This window comes from Dermacentor albipictus, chromosome 9 (assembly GCF_038994185.2).
Source record: "Dermacentor albipictus isolate Rhodes 1998 colony chromosome 9, USDA_Dalb.pri_finalv2, whole genome shotgun sequence".
Taxonomy (NCBI): Eukaryota; Metazoa; Arthropoda; class Arachnida; order Ixodida; family Ixodidae; genus Dermacentor; species Dermacentor albipictus.
In genome coordinates, this window is record NC_091829.1 from 123907398 (window position 1) to 123922787 (window position 15390).

The window sequence follows — 15390 nt, forward strand, 5'->3', positions numbered from 1 at the left end:
ATCCCTACGCGCCTCGAGTTGTTTTTTGAGCACTGCAATGATTATGCAACGTGATGACCGGCTTTGGACGTTGCCTTTCGTCGGTCGACAACGTCATTGATTTTGCGTATTCAACAACAGAATACACCCAAACGCCTCTCCTTAGCGCTATCGTAAGACGTGACTGGCGCTTATGGTAACGTTTCACGTGAAGCCATCGTTGACGCGCTCGTGTCCGTTCAAATCGGACGTCACGTTATTTGCTGAATTGGGAGCAACCTGACCCGAATGAGCTTTTTTTTTGTATTCACCGAGGATGTTGAAATTATCGGCCACTACACCACGTATTGTTCAACATAGCTCTGATTTGGCTAGCGGAATCCCTGCCATACTCGGTCAGACTATCAATTTATGCAGATGACATTTGCATCTGGGCTTCAAGAGTAGGTGCTCCGCAGGTTCACGCAAGATTACAGAAGGCTACAACGCTGACGTATGCTTATGTTAAGAGACAGCTCCTCGGCATCTTAACAGCAAAATGCGCATTAGTCACCTTAATGCGAAAAGGAATGGCCGGATACCCGGTGGCTACTAATGGCCAGCCTATCATGCACAAGAGAACCCATCATTGTTTCGAAATCATCGTTGACCGCGACCTCTTGTGGACACCACCATGAAACCCAAGTCACCGTTTAAAAGCAATAGATGGAAAACATGGAGACCGTCGATGTGTTCCGTGCTTCAACTGTACAAAGCGCTCTTCATGGATTTCTAGCATTGCAGCACTCCGCTGTTGTTAAGGGCCAGGAAGACAAATTTAAGAGTGCTTGGGAGCATGCAAATTCGTTCATTGATTCATTTGTTCGAATAAAGTAACAAAAAGCATATAAAGGAACATAGGACGAGGAGGAAAGAAGATTGCCTCGGGCTCCTCCGCGTCCACTTTCGGTAATATTTGAGACTATATTGTAGCACTGCTAGGAAGTACTAGGTAAGGACAAGAAGCGCAGCACAGTTTAATTCATCATGCAGTTAAACAGTTCAATCAACAATATGCAGCCCCTAGAAAAAAACGTTTCTTCTAATGGCAAAGCTGAAGGAGCCTTGCTGCTGTTTTTTAGTGACGTCGACATGATAGCAAACTGGGAATCCTTGCTTACTGTCTTAATGACTGGTTTACTAGTATTGTCCTCAGTAGGAGTACAGTACCGTACAGACGCGAGTAGCCTTATCGCCACAGCGATTCACCCATCAGATCATCCCAACCGTGAGCCTAAGTTCACGAGGCAACAGTTACATTTCTTGTGTTAGAAACTGTGCAGAATGTAGAGCACACATTGACAGTTGCAGAACCGCGCACCCGTGAGCCAGCGGCGATGGTCTATAGATGTGTCGTATACGACTGCAGACAGATTGCTGAGTGACGTGCAAGGTGAGGTGTTGTATACCAGCGGCTTAAAGCCTTCCCACACCTGCCGGAGACTGTAGTTGTGCCACGAGCCACGTAGTACTGCGTACTCCATGGCTCAGCGCCGGTGACGTCAGGAACTCTAAAATGCAAGAAAGATATGCACATGAACAGTGCGGCCTGCGATGGTAAACAAAGGTAGCTGAAGAGTTTAGCGGAAGCCAACGTTTCAACAAGGGGGCGGAACTCATGAGGATCAGTGCCCTTTCAAAGGGAGACGTTTGCTTGCAGAATCCTTAAGGCGCACAGGCGTGTTGCTCAGAATAGATTCACGCATGCCCTGTGCATGTATGCTTTACTGTCTCTTGCTCTTTTGAAACATCTGCGCTAAGCTTTAGATGAACATTGTTTGCTATTATGTGGGTAATGGGCTATTTGTATACCTATACTTATTGCTGTTGTCGTTCACATGGCTAATGGAATTTTATGGGCCTGCTCAACTCTTCTGGTTTACATTGTAAATCATGTGAGCTTTGCCGGCCTCTAGACTGGCCTATGTCCTTATAGGGTTAGAACTTCGTGGGCAAATGAATAATGAGAACCCGCCAAGGCAAAGGAACAATGTTCTTTATTATCTTCCCTGTGAATTCCCTTGAAATATATTGCATTTGATTGACGCAGTTAAATTCCAAGAATTGCCTTAATCAAAATTTTGGTTTTGGTTTCCAACTTGAAAAAATTCTGAAATCACCAATCCTAAAATATACGCGTAAAATAGTTGGCATTTATGCGAGCATTTCCAAAGTATCTAATCATCAAATAGTTTATTTTTGAGTGCTGTGTAATACATCAATTTTTGGCACTTTAGATGTGATATTAGGGCAGTTTAAATCATCATTACATATTTTAAAGCTTAATTAAGTTGTAATTTCCATACCTGAGTTTCATTTATCTTAAATCAAAAATGAAATTCGTTTAATTTCAATATTATGATATTTTTTAATAGGACACAAGGTTTACCAATGTTGTTGCGGTGGTTGCGGAGCAAGACGATTCATTCTGTCGCATTTACGCCCTAGGCAGCAGATCCCCAGATAAAGCTTCCTATTAAAGCCCACACCATATTGTGAAAATAAGAGCTGATACTTGGAGCTTCAGGCATCATAACTTCAATCCATCGCACAAGTTCATCAATTCAAGCATAACTGTGCCATATACGGCGTTCCATGACGTCTAAATTGGTTTCTCTATTGAAAGGAATTCCCACAGAAGTTTGGCTCACCTAGCATCATTTCCCAGAAGGTCCGATGCTTCCTCCGTGCCCACGTGGCTTGTACTGGCCACTGCGTATTTGCCACCGCCGCTGCTGCTGCAGACTGGAAGTGCGAAACTAGTGCTTCCGGTATCTCTGTTGTGTGCATACCCTGAAATCAGAGGTGCTGGATCCACACTGTGTCACATTTCCTGCTAGGAATGCGAGGGGACCAATAAGTTTTCGTGAGAGTCTTAATGCTAATAAATCCTAACAGCAGTGCATCCGTCTGGAATGCTTCTCTAAATGCAAGCAACAATAGCTAGAAGGTCCAACGTGGTGCCACGAAAAAGGCAAGTATGCACATTGGGAGTTATTCACTGTTTTATTCCTTGGCCTTTGATGTCTGGACTAGAGCATGGTTGATCTTACAAAGCCTGATTTTGGTTTTCTTGCTTCTGGTGTTTGGATAATGCATAATGTCCGCAATAGGCTACTAGGCGTTAACCATCGCTTTGGCTTATCACACAATAAGATTGAACGTGCATGTATGGACCAATGGCTACATACTAGTGTTCTGCTGTTATTGAAAAAGTTAACCACAAGAAAACCGCGTGGTTCTATAGTAATTTATTGCACTCGTACTGGCTGCTTATCTTTCGTTTATCTCACTAAATGGGAAAGCTTTTTGTAAGATCAACGGCTTTGGTTTTGGCGAACCCGAACATAAGCTCCCCATCTTTTGCCCATGTGTTTATCTCGAAATGCAAGGAAAGGTTTATGAAAGAGAAAATTGTCATCCGCCAGGCCAAGAAAGATTTGTCCTTATCCGACACGCTGTTAAAAAAGCTAGTTTCTTTTGTAAACTGGAAAACTTTCATTCTCAGAAACCTGCATAGTTTTCCCGTACATCCATGGTGTACGCGTGTGCACAACAATTCGTTTCTTCAAGAAATTGTGCTTAGCTTCGGGCACGTGGTCATGTCGAGGACGGATCCTACGTAGCCTCAGGGTCTTAAAGCCTTTTTTATCTGTGGAAGAAATTGTCGAAATTCTTATACAATAATGCACAGTTGTCTTCGTGTGCCTCTGGCATTTCTACATTCCATCCAATTATTACGACTATATTGTAGCATTTTTTTTCGTCAAGTCTAAGGTAACAACTAGATGCGCAGCCGAGTCGAACTTATCATGCGATTAGGCACTTTATAAAGAGCTCCAAAAACAAGCATTGCTACTAATTCAAGGCTTGAGGAGTGTTACCACTGATTTCATTCGTCGCGACGAGGACATATGTTGAACAGCAAACCGGGACAACCTGTCTCGTAGTTGTGACAAATCTATCTCACATGGTCAGGCAGCGTCATACAGCGCATTTTGCATTCCGCCTCTTTAATTGGGAACGCTAAACATTATAAATGCACATATAGCTACCATAAGTCTGGTAAATGGGCATCAGGAATCGCTGAAGTATAATCTACAAACTATTCTAGCGATTAGAACAGAATCGCACACGTGCGTGCAGCTTGATCGACGCAGTGAATAGTCTGTTCGATCTTGTCATAAGGCAACCTAATTTCATGGAACGACAGTTCCATTTAGAATATTCTGCTCAAATTTACATGCGTAGAACCGTGCATCTGAGAGCAAGTGGGGATGCTGTTTAAATGTATCGTGTGCGATACCAGACATCAGCTTCCTCAATCGCCAGCAAGACGAGGCGTGGTAGACCAACGTCAAAAACCTTCCCACACGTACCCTGGATGGTGGATGTGCCTGCAGTCGGGTAGTACTCTGTGTTGCTTTGGTGAACCCGCGTGGTCTGAGGATTTCTAGAACAGAAAACAAACGAACAGTAAGGCCTGAGGTGATTAACAGTGGCGTAACAAAGGTTGTTTCCGAGGCCAACATTTCGGCAAGTTGATGCAACTCATGAGCACATGTCCCCTTTTGGAAACGTTTGCACCCTGAAACCATAAGCAACACAGACACATTGATCTAATACAATATACTGCCAGCTACGAGATCAATTTGAACAGAAGGTTATTTGGCACGACAAAGGGCCAAGCTATTACATCTATACCAAAATATATGATCAATAAACAAAGTCAGTGTTATGGTATTACAGACATTGTATATTTGAATAACGACTTGCTCATTAATGGAACACTTAATGTTACATTTGTGCGAAAACACGTCTAATACCTAACCTACCGACCACAAATACTGGCTGTCACAGCGATGCCTTTATGAGCAGAACTTGCGAAGAAGGCTACAGGAGCTTGTCCCAAAGTGAACGTTCATTGACGCCACTCCCTATTACAAGTGATTTCCGAAGCACTGATCAGGCCACCTACAACAAAGCATGACCGGGAAGCCAGTGTGTAACAAGAATTTCTCTGTTCGCCGCCTCTTGGTCACCCTCCTACTTGCAGATGTTCACGGTACTTCCAGAAGTCTGCCTGGGCTACACATGTGTCGTCATACTTAGGACATAAGGGTCCTGGTGATGATTACGAGTAGGCCTCGATAGTCCCTATCATAAATTTTCTCGCAATATTACCTAGAAGGACATCTGGCGACAACATGTAGGCGAGTTTTCTGTCGGACATCGTGATGCCTATGGAATGTCGGGATATTATAGAGGTCCACGACGTTATCTAGAACGTTGCATAACCTGAAACATGTTTATGGCTGCCTTGATATAGATTTCTTCAAATGAAACATTCGTAAAATGTTTTATTTACCGGCAGTAGATCTTTTGATAAAGTTTTCTCCCCTACAGTACATAGCATACGCTGATAAACCGTTTACGAAAATCTGTGTTCTCGAACTTGAGCGACCTGCTGACACTCTGTGGTTTCACATATTTGGACATAAAAGCACATGCGCTCCTGATTGAGCAATATTTTTGCGTATGTAGCAAAAAAAAAGCAGCTCGTCACGTACTGATTTAGGAAAAGATTTTAACCGTCATTTCGCTTCGCTTGCTAGGCGCGCATTGAAACTGTCCTGGCTCTGCGAGAACGATGCCGGTCCAAAGTGACCCCATCGCTCATTACAATGCATTCAACAAAATAGTGCAGCGCCAGTGTCTCTTCCAGGTAATATAGTCGGAACCTGCATAGCTTTTGTTTTGCAAGATCGCGCTCTTTCTTAAGCGCATATTGTGATTTGTCTTCGGGTAAAAAAGTCAATATAAAGAACTTAAGGGTGTGCCAAGATTTGACAAGCAGGCGCTCTCATGAACACATTGAATACAGTTGGATGCGGGCCCGAGGGTATATACTGAGTTATGTATATCCGAGAGTCGTCTCAATCCAGGTGCCTTTTCTGAGCTCACAACAACACACTGAATTCTGTAAGAAAACTGACGCTATGTGCACACAATGACGTTAAAAAAAGGGAAGCCAGGTAATACTCCACGCAAGCAGCAAGTAGCCCAGAACCTAACCATTGAATGGTCCCCTGAAACTGTCGAGACATTGTGGAATATGTTCGGCCTATGAACTCAAAGCTCGCCCAACGAAACAGTGACGCCTCTCATTTAGCGATTGTTCATGGCGGACACACGCACACAAATCTAACTATCAGGGAAATGAAGATGAGCCATTTCTCAAGCGTCCCGGCCAACCTGCCACCGCCGGTTTTGTCGCTCTAGCGCAAGTTTCTTTTCTTTTTTGAGCGCACGCTACATTCCCTCGGTAAACTTAGATACGCTGTTTCATTTTATGAGCCTTGATTTACATTAACATCTTGCTCCTCACTATCCATATGAATTCCATAAGCTTGAGTAAGTAAACAGGCAATGAGCCTTCAACTGTGCCGCATATTGCAGCGTGTTAACAGCACGGAACATCAGCCGAGTTGTTATGGTTCATGATTGCGCCCTTTGCTGTTCCCCTCCTTTAGGACAGTTTCATACGATAACCAGTAACCAATAACTCTGGCGCTAGTTTCTACGGGAGCATGGGAATTATGGGAGCTACATGGATTTGCCTTAACTTCCCCCTTCTGACTTCAAACGGCATAGTGACTTTGTAAAGTGGTTATCTTCAACATTGTCCTGCGTAAGGAATAATTGAACAAATAACAACAAAATTGCCTGACGGCAGCATTCGAACACAGGACCTCTAAGCACATGGGTCCAACATTGAAATTGTTACGCCATGGACGCATGTATCGACAAGCAATGTGAAATGCCTTTATATAATTATTGTGGGAAAGCCAGTGCCTTGAGACGCTTGGCGCATTTCGATTTTGCCACCTCGACAAGCTCAGTCGTTTCCACTAGTACCGATTGTACGTATTTGCACCGTCTTCTTCACTTCAAAGTGCATAGATTGCTCTGAAATTTACGATAATGAAGGCAGACAAAGCTTAATAAACGGCTCCACAACAACGTGTGAATAATCAGACAAATCTATGTACTTCCCATCATTCCGATGATGGCTCAACGATTGATGTGTCCGAGTACTCTCAAGTATTCTGTAGGAAACCCTATGCTTTCTGCTCTGTCCGTGTCGAGTCGTTCTCTTGCAACAAGGAAGTATGTTAATGCCAGCTCCGCCGGCCGAATGTTCAAAATTGCTGATGCAGTTCTCGTTTCAGACATCAGAGCTAGCGCTGCCCTTGAACATTTAGAGGGGGCAGGCACAGTTGAACTCCGGTAAGCATTCCCTGTAGTCTCCGAGTTGTTTAGCAATGAAACTTTTCTTAATGTCGCTTTACCTGGCTCCGTATTGTAAACTTGTCGATGCCACCACCATTCTAGCGCGGCTTGTGCTGGGCTTATTGTGATCGACGCTGCTTGTGGGCCCCATGTGCAGGTCACTAGGGCTACCGCTGGAATAGACACCTGTACGTATCAAAGTACATAAAAAGATTCAATTCCCAGCTCTGTAAGGCCAATTCATAAGAAAGGACTTTTTTTATCGTCGAGCCAAAAGCATTTAGCGGTAGAAGAATGCTATTGCAGCGCTTGCTTATGCGATGTAATTTTCTTTATGAAACTCGGTATTGAATGCATGCAAGACTTCGTGGCCATAAGGGAGCTGACCACGCACAATTCTGCAATGTTGGCCTCTTCGGAAGATTATTACGCTCCATTACATACCTCGGGCAGAACAAGATATTGTTCGAAGCGAAAATGAACATGTCCGTTTTTTCAGCGCGCCAACCTTGACCCAATATATTTGCTGCATCATGAAATATGCGCATCAGATGCTTCCTAATGTTCTTGCTCTTTTTCATCTATTACGAGCAGCAGACATAGCCCATTGTAGAGGAAGACAAAAAAATGAGAGAATGTATTTCAGACGAGGTACTACAAATTTTTCTTCGAAACCTGTGCAACTTCTGCAGGATTTGTTGACCTGCTATGATTCATACATGCGTCTGTCAACGACGTGCTCGCATATCAGAAGCCGGTATCCGAATCACATTTGAGGATTCCTCTAGATGAAGTTCTTAAGGAAATACAGCCTACAAGCGATGTATTTTTATGAGCTCATTACGAAAAAGAATTGGCCATGCTACTGGAATCTCGAGTATATGCAAGTATGTAGTGGCTTACAGAAAGGAAGACTGGTTGAAGTAATTACGACGTTTACTCACAACCATTTTAGCCCTCATAACCATGCGCGGCTCGCCCGACGCTGCAGGCCTGGCCATGCAGCGGCGCGCCATCGTTTGGAGGCGGCGCCAAATCCACGCCGCGTAACTCACATGCATCTGCCTTTGAAAACACTGGTAACCATATCTCAGTGCCGAAAATAAGTTAATTGTATGGGGTGCTGTATTGCTGTTTTCATCGTCGCTATTCGAACTGACCAAGTAAACTTCAGCGTACAAGAAATTGCAGCTTGAGTGATATTGTAGGCAGGCAAGAGTAAGAAATAGGAGTGAGTGATTGAAAACTTTATTCAGAACGTTTGGCGAATTTTGCGGAGTGGAGCTATAACCACCCCAATCTAGGTGACGGCCCGAGGTATTTGACACGGGTGGTATCCTCGGCGTGCCGGACGCCCCAAAGTTGATCGGCGAGGTCGTGGCTGAGAAGGGCGACCTCCCATAGCGCCCAGTGGTTCGAGACGGACATGTGTACCCCTTTCACCTGGGACTCCTTCTGCTCGCTACCGTTGGAATCGGAAGAATTATGTTTAACTTCTTCCCGCAGTAACTAGCCTATGTGTTACGGTCCTGTACAGGGAGTTTAAGGCAGGAGACTGCATTTTCTTAATTTTGACTGCTTCCTCGGATGGTCTCGTTTTGATCTCCCAACGATGCCCATTAGTTCTCGTTTTGTACTCGCCCAATTCACCTCCCATGCTCGTCTTGATTTCCTGGATAACGGCTCCGGAGTTTCGCTCAACGTCTCATGAAGGTTGCCAAAAACTGGAGCTGCATGTATTGTGTGCATGTGTGCATGTGTGTGCGCGTGTGTGCGTTGAAAAAGATGGAGAGAGAGGAAAGGAGAAGGGGGGAGGGGCCAAGCCTAGTTGCTCGGGTACGCGGTGTCGCAACACACCAAATGCCTGCTGATGCAGACGCCCCTGCGGGGCTACGTGTATTTCATCCTTCAAGCGGCTCTCATTCCATACATCCATGTGTAGGCCGTCGATAGACTATACAACAACCTTAAAACCTGGCAGATCCCATGCCCTGTGGGAGTCGATGTTATGCGAAGCAGTGTGCGCGTAGCCTACAAAGTTGAGGAAGCGACTGTGAGAGCACTAAGATGTAGGCGGATGTTTGATGACCTACATGACACACATGTCATGAATTTCACTCAGGACATGACCAATCAATTACAGGAGAGTTGTTAAGCGCTAGTTCCCCCAGGATCGTGTCCGCATGGAAACAACATCCCGGAGACCCACAGCGTAGGTTATGCAGGCGTTAATGACTCTCCATACGTGGGTGGATCCCGAATATAGTGCACTGTCGGGTCAACCCGCTGCAGCGGTGCAGTTCGCCATTAGGGGCCCACATACACAGCCTCCTTACTCATCCTTCTTCACAGATTGGAAGGGCAGCGAGTTTTTATGTTCCTCATGCACTCTTATACTATACCAATTTTGGTACATACCAAGACGTAGGCGGTGGTTTCATGACTTACATGACATTGAAACACTGACAGAATTAGCTCTTTTTAAGCAAAAGGTTTACGTATGTAAGACAATCCGCCCGAGGTAGCCAGTTGTGGATCGGCTGTCTTTAAAGCATCGTTCATAAACGTCAAGTTTTAATTATGGGGATTTACGTGCCAAAACCACTTTCTGATTTTGAGGCACGCCGTAGTGGAAGGCTCCGGAAATTTCGACCACCTGGGGTTCTTTAACATAAACGTCAAGTAGTTTGTCTCGTTCAAGAAAGTAATAGCCCACGATTGATCATCTTTTGTAATAGATTAAACGAGAAGCTTCATGACGCCATAGGCCACTAACTAGCCATAGATGTATCCTAGCCCTGTTTCAAGATGGAGACATAAATAGCCTCTTTCAGTGCTATGGAAGTTTATATTGTTGCCCACATGGTGTTCAAAACTGGCGAGAGAAATATGCGTACCAGCGTGAATGTGTTTAGCCAGATCACTTGGCGGAGCAGACTTCTCACGAGTTATTTAGGACATTCCACTCTAGGTAGCGCATGAGCGTATATGATGCTATGCTGATGTCATTCGAGGAGAATGCTTTATCTCAAGCTGAAGAATTCCGGCTCGTTATCAATAAAGAGGCATCCACAAGAGGCAACATTACAGCGAGAATCTCCCCAGAGAGGGCTATGTGCATTTTCATCTCGAAATACTATGTGGCTTTCCGGAAGTTTATTCACAAGGCTCTGAAACTGTTTCGCGAATTTGGTGGTTGGGAGGTATGCAAATGGAAGTGATTTTGACCAGCCTGTCGTGCAGCAGTGTTCGGACAGCAACAGCTTCAAAGGTCGTTCTGAGTTGTAATTGATGGCAGGGAATTTATTTACTATTATAGCCACACCACGCGACTAGGTGAGACCATCGTCGCGGTCTCTCTTAAAAATGACATTCCCTAGGAAAGTGTTTGTGTAGATATTACGTGTGTTTCCTGAACACAGAGCTTTGAAGAATTGACAAATTATGGCGTTTTATGTGCCAAAGCCACGATTTGATTATGTTGCACGCCGTAGTGGGGAACTCGGCAGTAATCTGGTCTACCAGGGGCTCCTTAACGTTCACCTAAATCTGAGCACATGGGTGTTTTCTCATTTCGCCCCCATCAATATTGCAGCTGCCGTGGTAGGAATTTAATCCCGCGATCTCGTGCTTAGCAGCCGAACACCATAGCCGCTACGCAACCACAGCGCTTCGCAACACTTTTGCACTAAGTTTCTAAATAGGCTGCTTGACATCATATAAATTGTGTAGAAGTCTTCTTACATTCCTCTGCAATATTAGTGTTTACATATTGCAGAATACATTTGTGCTGCGTGTCTAATATACTGCTAACTTAGTTTACAGAGTTCCTTTGGTTCCATATGACGCAGAGTTACTGTGTATTATTAAGCTCGAAGGAACACAGGGGTGCCGTTCGACTAGTAATCGTGTTCAGCACCATTCTTGGAAGTGTTGGTTTGGCAATGCCTCGCCTTGAGTGACAGTATCTTGAAATGCCACAAACCTAGAAGTTGATGAGGTTTTCTTGGATGGTGGAGCAGCGCTGGGCTGAACCCGCCGAAGGGGCTTGTTGCCCAACATTGGCCACATTCTTCGAAGGGTAGGTTGCTGCGGCACTGTCCCTTTATACACCGCATCAGCCTACCCTATTGTGTGGAGAAATGAGACGTCTTCTTGCGTCCTTGAAGCGTATTCACGCGTCCTTGAAGCGTATTCACGCGTCTTTGAAATGTCTTTACGCGTCTTTGAAATGTCTTTACGCGTCTTTGAAATGTCTTTACGCGTCTTTGAAATGTCTTTACGCGTCTTTGAAACCTCCGCACGCATCTTTGAAACCTCTTCACGCGTCTTTGAAGCAGACGTTTTCTTTTGCTTTTACAGTTATGATCTATTTTGCTTTTTCTATGTGGCATAAAATCGGGAGTGAGAGGCCCGGTTTCCGTCGCAGTTTGCCCAATGGCTAGGTTGTTTTATGTCAAGAATTACTTCGATATGTTGGCTCACCTCGCGGTGTCTCTCGTAGGGGAGGATAGTTTCTCGATGTCAGCGTGGCTCGTTCTGGGCCAGGCATGATCGGCACTAGCGGTGAACTCCACAAGTGCGTAGTTGGTGCTTCCGCTGTCAGTGGCATCTGCACCGACAAAAAAAACAAAAAAACAGCAGAGGTGTTTACTCGTCGCTGTGCAGAGGTTATTCATGGAGCATGAAAAATAAATGGTGGCATGCAAAACGTTTCAGTTGGGTTTTAGGGATAGGGAAGGCTGGCTGCTGCGTTGGCTTGTGCAGTGCGCTTTTTCTTTCCGGAATAATGAAAATCGGAGCTGATTGTACGCAAAAGATTCACATTGACGTAAGAGACAATCGCGTTGAAATTAATGGAATGTTGATTTTTCTAAAAATAAATACGCTGCAAACAATACAGCAGATTAGAACACGACCATTTTCTAAGCGAAAGACGACAGGTCGTATTCTTTTAGTGCGCTACAAAGGTCAAACCTATATTTCAAATTTCAAGCAAGAGGTGTGTTCCATGCTTCTTTAAGGTCGCAAAAAAAGGTATGTTAAATTCAATAAACAGGCTTTGGCACACGCCAAACTTGCTTTTACCAAGAAGGACGCGTTCTCGTTATTGCAAAGCTGATTAGTTAGCAACGCGCGAAAGGAAACTTCATCGCGGAGGCTTCTGTCTAAGTACGTTGGAGCAGAGATATTGTTTTTCTCGGTCATGCTTGCACAAGATTTGATGCAGGCCGTCGATTGTGAAAAACAAATGATGAAATGTTGTAACTGCCACAAACTAACCTATTGTTGAGACGGTGAGTGTCTATATAAAAAGTATTGAATGCGCCAAAATTTGTAAAAAAAAGAATATCCAGCTTGCAACTCTGTAATAGAGCAATAAAAACGATATAATTCTGGAAATTACATTGACTAATACCCATAAATTTAGAAAAATTATACGCAGCGATTTGAACTTTACCAGAATGTCGTAGCTAGGACTTTTGAAAACCGCCCGGAAGCATTTGTCATTTCTGTAAATTGTAAATTCATAAATCAAACTCGGCCGCTTTAGATATTGTATATCATGCGGTTCACAGGACTGCCATACTTGTTTTAGAATTAGCGTTACTAAATTGCATAGGTTGTGTTTCAAATTTCGGGGAAGTTGCCAATTTCCGGTAATTTTGGCATACCATCCAGGCCCTAAATGTGCAATTCCCTGACTGCAGTCATTAGAACATTCTCAAATGCAGCGAACATCGTTCATATCAGTCTAAGAACTGTTACTCAAAGCTTTTGGCATTTAACATGTTGAGCATGAAACTCTGAAATGTCCCCCGAGCGGAAGCTTCCTATTAAAAAGAAAATTGTTTCGAAAGCTTGGGTGGGGCAGCGAAAGGATGGCTGCCGAATGATGTCACCAGCCGGCGTGCTCACACTTTCATTGCTATTGTACCCCGATATCCACTAACTTGTATATGTCAACGGGTTTTGTGCAAAAGTGCACCTACAGGTTCTGCATATCACCTATTCATTGTTAGCAGAAGATAGCTTGATCGGGTCCTGGACGAAGTAAAACTTGACAGAAAAAGCGTAAAAACTACATTCAAGCTTGAAGCAGGAAAATAATGTCATGATGAGATAAATGCAAGCTTAAACCGATAGTTAACTATTCTTCAAGAGCCTGGCTATCCCATACATATATTTACCTACGTCTGTAGCTGTAGCTCCTAAGAATGCATTTACAGTTAGCAGTGCATGTTTATCAACTAATTATAAACAAAAATGGCTGTGATCCACTGCACGCCTTCGAGACCTTTTACACTGAATAAAATAGGCCACCCAATGCGCATATCTGAGGGCCGTGTTGCGGGTATCTGATAAGATGGGAAAGACTTGCAGAAATACAAGTTGACAGGGCAGTATAGTTGGATACAGCAGTAATCTCGCCACGCTCTGGCAAATATAATGACCGCGTGTTTTCCAGAATACTAATAAGGTGTGGCTGGTTTTTCGTGAGCTAGACAGAGAGCTGTCTTAAAGGTCCTCTCACCAGGTGTGGCTGTTGTAAATACACAAGTACGGCTCGTAAATTAAGTGGTGGCTACCGCGTGTAAAACGTGTAAGCGGCTGCGTGGCAGGAAACAGGTGCAATTTTCAACAGTAGGCCACGTGCCCTTCATCTGGAAGGTGCTGAGCACGAGGTCGCGGGATCGAATCCCGGCCACGGGGGCCCCATTACGATGGCGGCAAAATGCGAAAACACCTGTTTACTTAGATTTAGGTTCACGCTAAAGAACCCCAGGTGGTCAAAATTTCCGGAGTCCTCCACTACGGCGTGCCTCATACTCAGAAAGTAGTTTAGACACGTAAAACCCCATAATATTTTTTTTCATCTGGAAGGAGCCCCGCTTTGAGAGAGCTGGTCCAAATCCCGCTAACAAATGTATCTGTGCAATGCGAACTGCTCGCAACGACACCGACTAATGCACGGGAATCGGGTTCATCATCCAATGACGGAAAGCCCACAAACAGATGTGCCGTAGGACAAAATCGTATCGGAATAAATAATAGAGCAAGGGCTTGTCATGTCAACATTACGTAGGCCCTTTGCGGAGAAGGCAAGGAAGCAACGCCGCTTGAGGATGCCATTCGAGGCAGAGAGGGAGACTGTCTGGAAGCAGTAACACCAGCCTGCTGACGGCACAGTAGCAGGACAGCTCGATGTCATCTGCCCTCTCACATAACGAATGCACTTGAAGGATTGCGTTACCGAAACACTCCCTTGACGGCGCATTGGCAATTTCCAGCGTATATTTTAAATTTGCAATGGCGCCCGGTAAGAGGGCCTTCAATGACAAGATCCTCTAGCAAGCATTTAGCGTGAAGAATAAAACATGCGGTTGGCTTGCTGCGCATTGGTAAGCTCGTTACTCTGACCCCATTTCAACACGACATCCAAGACATATCGAGAAGCGTTCATTGCCTTTACGAATGAATTCATCGCGTTGAAAATAATTTCATTCGAAACTTGAGGCACGTGGAATATGCATAGTGTTGTCTCTGTTAGCACTCAATTCATCTGCATGAGTATCACGATGACTGCACGAGCAGCAACCGACATGGTGAGGCTAGTAAGGCGTCCATATGACCAATAAATGCACCGCCCTCATGATCGATGAAAATGCTGCCTTCTCTGGGCTTTGCATATGCGCGAGAGGTATCGATGGTTAAAGGCCATGCCATACGTACCATTGACGTCAGTGGCATCGGTCTGGCGGTTCAACGCCTTCAACGCGTCATTGATATACTCGTCAATATACCTGGAATGAGACATACATATTGGCTTTGGCTCCGTGCTCCTAGTTACGGCAGAATATACCTGAAGAGTGTTTTTGCCAAACAGAATTTGGAACAAGGGAAGTGCTTCTTTGTTAATTAAGGGAAAACCTGTAATGCATCATTTTATCATAAGTATAACTTGCTGGCTGGCATAAGTGAATGGCACACTCTTAAATTGCGTAATTTCTTAAATCATGACATGACGCGTGAAATATAAAAAAAACGACGAATGATGCTAGAACCAAGTTAGAAAGA

At 44.4% G+C, this 15390-nt stretch overlaps 1 protein-coding gene across 15 annotated transcripts in view; it reads right to left on the minus strand.

Annotated features, from left to right (window-relative positions):
* LOC135918863 (zinc finger protein 723-like) overlaps window positions 1–15390 on the minus strand; it is a 52870-nt gene that overhangs the window by 9633 nt on the left and 27847 nt on the right. For 2 of the 15 annotated variants that reach the window (XM_070525337.1, XM_065452552.2), the window contains 5 exons: window positions 15046–15116; window positions 11797–11923; window positions 4398–4471; window positions 2670–2811; window positions 1456–1529 (listed from right to left, as the gene is read on the minus strand). In XM_070525337.1, the coding sequence (XP_070381438.1) occupies window positions 1456–1529; window positions 2670–2811; window positions 4398–4471; window positions 11797–11923; window positions 15046–15116 (488 nt within the window). Of the gene's footprint in view, window positions 1–1339; window positions 1530–2669; window positions 2827–4397; window positions 4472–7370; window positions 7498–11796; window positions 11924–15045; window positions 15117–15390 lie in introns of those variants that run through there. The other 13 variants (XM_070525341.1, XM_070525339.1, XM_065452545.2 and 10 more) reach the window with 13 other exon arrangements.